Source organism: Symphodus melops (assembly GCF_947650265.1).
Source record: "Symphodus melops genome assembly, chromosome: 7".
Lineage (NCBI taxonomy): Eukaryota > Metazoa > Chordata > Actinopteri > Labriformes > Labridae > Symphodus > Symphodus melops.
The window spans coordinates 625055-634300 of record NC_136697.1 but is presented as its reverse complement, the minus strand read 5'-3'; the positions used below and the strand labels follow the sequence as shown (position 1 = coordinate 634300).

The following is a 9246-nucleotide window of genomic DNA, read 5'->3' as shown; positions in this document are numbered from 1 at the left end:
GTCCATATTTTACTGTAAAAGCATGTACATTAATTGTATAATTAGTACTATGAATTATAAACTACTGCTTAAATCCATCAATGTAAAAATCTAACAAAAGATGTTTGAAGCATACTTTACTTCTCTATATTTATCAGAGTAGAATCAGAACATAATATAAAATAAGAAAAGATCACATGTAAAGAAAAAAATTAATATACTTTGAATATTCAGCCAAATTAGCATTTCCACTGTTATCATTCATTCTGTTCTGTAAACTTAAAACAAAGAGCATGAATTAATATTGTCAAATTACTTAATGTACTAAAACAGCAACACAAAAAATATCCACCTTAAACTTTTCAAATATATAAACTCTTTATTTGATATTTGTGAGGTTGTAAATATCAAATATTTGAAGTTTTACATATCACAAAATATCTATGAATAACATCATAACATCATCTATAAAAACATCATGTAAGAAATGTTCACTTTGAAACTGTTTCAATTTCAAACTTGTGTAGTAGCTGAAGACACAATTTGCCAAGAAACCTTGAGACTTAATTTGAGAACATTTAAGTGCATTTTTTGGTACAAATATAACCACAAAGTGACATCAGTCTACATACAGGGTATCATTTTCACGTTATCAAAATAAAATCATCCCTGAAGGGGAGCAAAATTTCAAATCTTGCATCATAAAGCTAAAGAATATACAATCTCTATGACTGCAAGGAATTGTAACACTTCACTTGAGAGCTTTACCATTTTTAAGACAATTCTGGAACTAGCAACAACATGTACAAACTGTACCAGATAATTTATCTAGTAAAAATATAGCTTTTGTAAAACTTTCAGAAATTTAAGTCTAACAACAAAATATCTGCATTTTATATAACATCCAGTGTACCTTTTATCATATCATCCCTCAGCATCACTGGTAGGTCCACTCGTGGTCAGCAAGGTCTGAGATCAGAGTGAGGACCCTGGGATTGACTGAGAACACTTTCTTCTTATTATTATTCCACTCGACTTTGGTGCCTTTCTCAGGATTTATTGAAAAGAAACACCTTTAAGAAGGAAGGAAGGAAGGAAGGAAGGAAAGAAAGAAAGAAAGAAAACATCAGATGGGTCATCAAATGCAGTGTATTTTCTAATATTATAAAAAGAAAGAAATTTTACCGTTGGAGGAACTCCAGTGTAGACCGTAGTTCCACTGGGTAGTGTATGTTGAAGCAGTAGTAACTGCCAAACATCAGGCAGATGGCAGATGTGAAGGAAGTGATGTGGTTGTTGACAATCTCTTGGTCGATGCTCAACATAAATGTCTCAGCGGCAAAGCAGGAGGACCCTAAAAATACAAGAGACAAGAGCTTCAATATCAGCCATAAATACAAATCCAGTGGTACTTATTTCTTACAGGTTTGGTTCAGTTTACTTACCACACACAATAAGGCAGGGTGTTGGTGGAACATCCTTCATCTGAACCTCCTCAGCAAGGCTTGTCTTCTCAACGAAATGGAACAGATGCTCTTCTTTCTCATCAAAATGAGCCAGTAAAAGAAGCACCATCTGTATGATTTCTTCTGAACAACCAGTGGACTGACCTCTTTCAGTTTCCTGCTTGAGAAGAGCATCCAGAACTTGTTTGCGTTTATGTGCATCAACACGTTTGAAGAAGTTTAGCAGACGTGCCCCCTTTTTGTCCACATTGGCAAGGAAGGACTCGATCAAACTAATGCCAGTCAGTTCCTGGAAGTGTGCTGCCATACCAACTTCCTTAAACAAAAATGGCCATTCCTGGCATAATTTCTGGATGCTTGCACCTTTATTGATCTCTTTGCGCTGTGTGAAATAGGTGGACTTGATTAATTCTTTCACAGCATCTGAATTGTAGTTCATCTCATCAAACATCTTCATTTGTTCTTTTTTTTCTAGCTGACTCTCCACAGTCTCAGGGAGTGGCAAATGTTTCGGCTCCCAGTTGACACAGCCATACGTGTCCTGAACACTTGCTCTTTGTTCAGCAGTTATTTCATCGGTGTCATCATCTGATGCTACTTTGCGTTTCTTTATCTTTGGTGTGTCAGGTCGTTTGACATTTTCAACTCTTGACTGGAGCTGCTTTACCAGGGAATGGTATCCAAGTCCAATAACATCACCATCAATCACATCTTGAAGAGACTTTGGATACCTGGCCACCATCCTTTTTGCTATCTCTGTGGTGTTGTGTTTGGTTGGATTCTTACAAATCATCATCTCAGAGACCACAGTCCTCACCATTTCTCGTCGTAGTCGGGCACTTGGCCTTTCTGTCTTTCCAAACTCTGTACCAACTCTTCAGGGAGCTTCTGCCATGGTATCTGAAAATTGTCTACCCAGTTTGGTGCAAGTGCATAACAGTTGCCTGAAGGTGATGATGTAGCTGTGGATGATGCTGGTGAGGCAGTGACTGAGGATGGAGAAGGAGAGGAAAGGAGAGACACTGGAGAGGAACATGCCGGGGCTGGAGTTGGAGTGGATGAGTCTGTAAAAGTACAACAAAAAAACATTTGAAAGCATTATACCTTGAATGTTTTTCTCCTCTGTAACAGAATGTAACATACTTATAAATTTCTAGATAATTTGTTGAGTGGTTCCCAAACTTTTCCCACTCATGGCCCACTCAAACTCACCATTTTGGGCCCAGGCAGCAACCAGTCGTCTGGCTTGTATTGGCCTTAATACTGGCAGCAAGTCTCCCTCTGTAATGTACACTAAATCAGCTGTTGTATCGGCACCAAGTGCCTTCAAAGTATCTTCTACTGTCTTGACAATGCAATCAGGAAGATCCGGTAGCACTGCTGCTACAGCATCACACAGCTTCTCTGGCATCTGTGACTGAGCCATATCTGTTAAGACACAGACAAGAGAATTTAGCATATGGCCCACTGTAATTAAAGCACTTAGTGTGAAAAGAGACTGTGCTTCAGTGGGACAATCTGGTTTCTGTTTTGTATGTAATATGATAAAGGCCACATGTCAACCAGGTCACTAACAAGTCTGCATTCTAATCTTCCAGTGTCCTTTTTTACAGTGTACATGTGGTAGTGTGAAAGAAATTCCCCATCATGCACTCTCATGAGAAAATGAAGTGCAAATTCATCTTTCACAAGAATGAGGATGATTTCACCAAACTCGATGGAATCATCATTCTTAGTGACAACAAATTGGCCCTTCTTGTAAATGATCCCATTATACTGCACGTTAACATGAATTGTTGTATTTCTTTCAGTGAAGCCAAAATGGAGGACTGTGCCTTTAACTTGCTCACTGTAAAGCTCTGAGTAAAATGGTGAGCTGTCTTTTATTTGCAAGGCTGGAGGACTTACTGACCCAGCAGAAAGAAAGGCCTGAAACATCTGATGCCTCTCTGAAAGAGTCAAACACAGATTTTTGAAATTCTTCAGATGCCTTGTACATCTTTTGAAATAACTGTGTTTGCTCTCAAACCGCATAGTCCATAGCCTGATGAGTGGGCCAAATTTCAGGATCAGTCCTGAATAATGCCGCAAATAATGATGTTTAGGTCTCAAGTTGATATCTGGAAATAGTGTCTTCCTGGTTTCCAAATATTCTTGGATGAGTACATCCAGATAAGCGACCTGAGCTATGGAAATTTGCTGAGCACAAATCAGGTCAACAATGTCCTTAAGCTGCAAAATTAACTGCCACACACTATCTTGGGGGTCCTGCACTTTGTCTCCAATTATAAGAGGCAACAGTCTCAAGAAGTTCCAGTTTTGGACAGCATGTCCACTCAGTTTTAGTGTTTGAGGACTGACCTCACAAGGTTTGGAACAAGCATCTGTTGCTTTGTATTCAAACTGCTTGATTCGCCTGTTCAAAATTGTGTAGGTGAACCATTTCTTTTTGTTGATGAAGTATTTGAGGCAAATAGCAACATCATACGAGAGGACACCCTCAAAGATGTCATGACCGAGACAGGGAGGCAGGCCAGGTGAACAAACATCAAAGTTTTGCAAAGTATTAAATACCGACCTGAACTTTATCCCTTGTACTTGTGGCGAATCCTCCTTCTCCAGCTGTTCAATGGCAGATCTGTATATTTCTGGAGTCCGCTCCAGTCCACAGATGTTAGGATCAGCACCCTGAAATTCAATTCGAGAAATCAGACAATATCTGCAGAAGTACTCGGAAGAACTGAAATTTTCTGTAAAACCACCAATTGCGTGAGAGCCCAGGTTGTCTCCAGCAATGCAGTAGAGAGCTCCCTTTACTACAGGTTCATCTCCTATTGTTATCCCATTTTCCTCCAGTTGTTTCAGATCAGTAAGCAGTTCAGAAAAAACCTTGGCATGGCCAAACTCCTTAAAATCTTTCTCTCTACACAATAAAACCAGCTGCATGTGGTCAACATTTGATCGCACATGGGGGGGCATGTTGAGTAGAGAGAAGTACACAGCCAAAACCTTGTGCTTCTTTTTTGCAGAACCTAATGGGTTCACAACTTCGAACGCATCCTGGTATAAAACCAGCTTGAGAAAGTTTGGGTTTTCCTGAAAAAATGTGTTTGACATAAACACCTTACCATCACAACTGTCAGAGAGAACATCTGTTTTGGAAACATCATTAGGATCCACTGACATGAGGCCCTGCCAAAAACCAGACTCCAGCATACCCTTTAAAGTGTCTAGCACAGGAATATAATAGGCATACCTCTCTGTCCTGTTCTCATCTCTGCCCAACAACACTTTTTTGGGCTCCACATATTTGAACATGTCTTTAAAGCTCTGGGCCCTTGAGTAAGCAGTTCTCATGGGCCCTCTGTGGCAAGCTGTAAACAAGTCAGATTGTTTAATTGTGTCACAGATTTTTACAATGTCTTCATCTGAAGCTGACATATCTTTTAGAAGTAAGTTAAGTTGATTCAAAGTATATGTCTGTCCCAACTCGTGTATATTCTGTATTTCTTCAACAATGTTTTGAATGGTAGACACTGGAAGAAGATGCTGTCCCTGCAGTTTTATGTAAAACATACATATATTTCTCAGATACAGGTCACTGAAATTAGACCCATCCCCAATAATGTTTTCAGCATCTGACATGCTGGCAGCTCCCTGTGTGCTAGCACTTGTAGTGGGACTCTCACACTGTGTATCTTTGGTTGATGGACAAATCACATTCTCTGACCAATGTCTGTGCTTTCTGGACATGTGAGAGGTAAAGGACGTTTTTGCAGTGAACACATTTTTGCATCCTCTCACTGGGCAAGCTACATGACGCCCTTCTGCTATGTGCTCCTTTAAGTGAGCGACCAACGATTTAGTTCCCTCACACTGGCGTTCACAAAGTGAGATGGTGCATTTTAATGGCGCTAAAGTCGTATCCTGAGTAACTGTTGGTGACGATAGAAGTGCGACTTTAACGCGGTATATCCAGAAAACACCTGCTTACAACTTGTTCCAACCAGTGGGTGTGGACTGTAGCTGTTTCCGTTCTACGTTCGTGAAGCTTTTTTACGGCCCTCATGGGCGCTGTCATCTTGGAATTTTGCAACCAGAGTCTGCGCAGTAGGGTCCGGCGGGAGGAGCCCTGGCAACACGCCCCGCCCACTTTGCGTACCGCTCTGATAGCTTACGCAGCCCAGCTACGCCAAGAACTTAAGAATCTTTACGGAGAGAAATTCATCTACCGACCATAAACGTGAGTACAAAACCACCATATATTTCAAGTCAAATATCTAAACGTAGTTCATTCAGAAATTAAGAAAATCACACTTTTTATATTAATTATTGAATTTAAACGTTTTTTCGTGTCCTGTATGTCTTGTTTATTGCTACTGGATGCCTTGAATTTCCCTCAGGATCCATCTATCTATCTATCTATCGATCTATCTATCTATCTATCTATCTATCTTCTTTAACTCTGTGGGTTATTAAACCTTTTATTTTTGGCAAAAAACGAACTAAAACTATTTTTAGCTAAGTTAGCAACATAAGCTGTGTACAGATCTAACATGCTGGTGAAAATATGACTTTAGTACTATGTGCACCACTACTTTCTATCATATAACATATCTGCTGTCAGTAGTTACTTCAGTTCTATGTACATTTACAGAGTATATGTGTTTCTGTGCATAACTGTGGAGTTGGTAAATGAATCTGTTTCATTAAGGTTTCTGTTTGTATGGACCTTTTTTCTGGTTCTTTTCCTTGTCTAACATGTTTATCTCATTGTTTTTTATTATCATCCTCATTTTAGACACAAGGAAGAAGAAAGATGGCTGATACAGATACCCCTGCCAGCTCACCTGATGGTCTCCCTTACTTTGTTCTCCTCTGGGTGAACACCTTTGGACTGTGGAAGGAAGAGAGCATGCAAACTCCTCACAGAGAGACTCCTGTCAGACAGGGATTCAAACCAGTAACCTCCTCACTTTTATAACTGAACCATCATTCACACTATGTGTTATAAATCAAATAAAGTATTTATTGATTTAAACCTTTTCTCTCCTGTTTTAAGCTGTAAAAACATAGAATGTCTCATGTTCTTGTAATGACAGAAGTCACAGCTGGGAAACAAATAGCTTTAAAAGTACATCAACACTCGAGTGCTGAACATTTAATGCAGGTTAGTGTTAAAGACAGCATGCACATAAAGACAGTGGTATGATACAGACACGACTGAGAAGGCAATTACATTATTATATTTTATTCAATCACGTGAAATGTAACACTAGTCTTGTAACTTTAACAAATACAGATTGTGCTTAAAAACATAGTGTGGTATTTTAAGCTACTTTCTTTCACTTGGTTGTTCAGTTAGATGAATGTAGTATTTAAGGTTTTTGTGGGTTATACAGGTTTGAAAGAGGCAAATGAGTGAACAGTATTTTAAAGTTAAAGCAGATTAATCTAAAAATAACAAAAACAAAATGTGGCTTATAAGAAAAACCTCAGTATTAAACAGCCTCTCTTTTCTTCCGTTCATCTTTTGAATGAATAGTCAAACATTGCTCAGGATGTGCGAGCTGCGTCCTCTGTGGCTGAGGCGCGACACTCGGGCCACTGTTTCACATCAGACCGCTGTCCAGTGTAAGATCAGACCAAACGCCCTGGTAAGAGAAGCAGTCCTCCAATCCTCCGAGGACGAGCTGGAAGAGAGAGAGAGAACATGAGAAAAAGGAAATCCTCAGTTTAATGTACAATATGTTGGTGAAAACAGGGAAATACCTATTAAAAGACATAAAATCTTCATTAATGATTATAGATGCAAAATAAAAAACATTAATATATAATTTTGGGAGAAACGTGATCATTATGCCTTCTTTTATTGAGCCTGTCTGTCTCCTCCTAACCACCATCGCAAGCAGCCTGTTTTGTAGTCTGTGTCAGGTTTTGTGAAGTTATAACACCATTTATTAATAAGCGTCATTAAATGTACAACATGATCAACTTGTGATTATTGGATTGGTACTGTGTGTGTAAGCTCATGCTGAATATTTGACAGATTTAAGCAGTATGATGCTCGGTTAATATTATATTACACCACCGCTGATTGTTTGTGTTCACGTTTCTGTCAGTCTCTTAAATCAGACAGAAGTTAAATCAGAGCTTACTTTAGTTTTATCCTGATATCTAGAGAAATATTCTCCCTCATTATACAGTATTATAAATATCAGGCTGCATGGTGACATGTTAATGTCTGTATAACACACTCTTTACACAGACTGTAAACATGTACACATCAGTAATTATACAGGACAGATTTATAGTATTTAGCTTTGTTTTTGTCCTTGATACTTTTTTAAAAACCTTACCAGACCTATTTATTATTTACTGAAACATAACTGTACAGTCAATGAACGCCATCTATGAGCTGATTTTAATTACCATGTTTTGGTTTTAAATACAATTTCACTCACAACAACGATATAACAATATCAAGAAACATATCATGTCAGTTCTTAGGTTTGCTCATATTAAAAAGTAAAATAAAAAGATAAATCATGCCTGATAACTAAACTAGCTTAGACTGCTAATATGTTAGCTCGCTCATAGCGCTTTAAGCAATGAAACATAAATCAAACTTTATTACTTACTGTAAAAACTGCAAAGCTCCCTTAGAGTCCACAGGTCCGTGACATTAGTTTACTGCAGAAAAAACAGCTTTCACCAGCTCAAAAAACACGAAAAAACTGAACAGAAAAGCTCCATGTCGTCCCGGCTTCACTTCACGACGTAACTGCTTATTTACCAAGAGCTCTACGCAAGATCCACGGCTGTCAATCATCGCCATGTATGACGTAAAATCCCGTTTTTTAACCTCAAATAACTTATTTAAAACAAACTTCACAGAAAAATGAGCACTTGAACACCATGTAGGGTGATAATATCTAATGATCACAGCAGAGTTTAGGTCTGGAAAAAAATTATGTGACGAGTATTTTAACTTAACAGTTTGACCCAAGTCCCGTCTGTTATCATTGAGGAGGCGGGGTTTATGACCTATACTGCAGCCAGTCAGTAGGGGGCGATCTAAAAAAAAAAGCTTCACTTCACAGGGGACCTTGTCCCGTCCATTATTTTTACAGTCTATGGTTCCAACACATTTGAAAACACGTCGGGGTTCATTGCGGTGCAGTTTGCAATGTAAAACATAGGCTTTTACAGACGTAACGTTTTCTCCACATACATTACAGGAATACATATTCAACAGTCAAAAACACACATATCCACAACACGAGCAGCGTAGTTAGCTAACCGGAGGCTTCAGCACAGACGGACCCGCTTTAGCTTGATGCTAACACAGCGCATTTTTTTTAAAGCAGTCAAACTGATTAAACGATTGCTAATAATTCACTCGGTCTCTTTAATTGGTTTTGCTGTACTTACCGAGGTGTACTGACGACAGGCTTTGGCTGGAAATCATAAAAAAGTCCAGACGCTGATGAAAGCTGCTCCTCTGGTGAAGACCGTGAACCGGAGTGTGTCAGAGGTTAACGTATGATGCGTCAGATGCGATGCGCTGATTGGCCCGTTTTGAATTTCAGGCGCGCTGTCAAAGAATGCACAGTCTGTCGAACGAACTGTAGGGGGGCATACGACTTCTACTCAGTTTAGATAGATAGATCAGATTAATGTTTTAAAACAAATGTGTGTGTGTGTGTGTATATATATATAATACAAAAGTTCATATGAGAGTTATTTTCAAGATATGAATTTAAACAACATTTTTTGTTTAACATATTGTTAATATAAT

General features: G+C 38.7%; 1 protein-coding gene across 4 annotated transcripts; it reads right to left on the bottom strand.

The window, feature by feature from the left end:
- Positions 1-332: 332 nt before the first annotated feature.
- On the bottom strand, positions 333-8967 carry LOC306826660 (uncharacterized protein). Of its 4 annotated transcripts, none has more exons than XR_013779468.1 (4): positions 8880-8967; positions 4024-4133; positions 1165-1333; positions 333-1052 (listed from the first exon to the last, which is right to left on the bottom strand). XR_013779468.1 is itself a non-coding variant. In XM_079348117.1 (3 exons), exons 1-3 carry the CDS (start codon positions 2185-2187, stop codon positions 917-919), a joined length of 1068 nt encoding a protein of 355 aa, XP_079204243.1. In that variant the 5' UTR covers positions 2188-2230; the 3' UTR covers positions 333-916. The 4 variants fall into 4 exon arrangements, 1 of the variants encoding a protein (XP_079204243.1); XR_013779469.1 differs by lacking the exons at positions 333-1052; positions 1165-1333 and adding exons at positions 2395-2509; positions 2658-2873; XM_079348117.1 differs by lacking the exons at positions 4024-4133; positions 8880-8967 and adding an exon at positions 1425-2230.
- Positions 8968-9246: the final 279 nt, after the last annotated feature.

Coding starts and splice junctions, on each gene's coding strand:
- LOC306826660 (XM_079348117.1), bottom strand. CDS start 2,187: ATGGTGGCCAGGTATCCAAAGTCTCTTCAAGATGTGATTGATGGTGAT. Junction 1,334..1,424: donor ACCCTGCCTTATTGTGTGTG/GTAAGTAAACTG, acceptor TTGTATTTTTAG/GGTCCTCCTGCTTTGCCGCT. Junction 1,053..1,164: donor ACACTGGAGTTCCTCCAACG/GTAAAATTTCTT, acceptor TCCTTCTTAAAG/GTGTTTCTTTTCAATAAATC.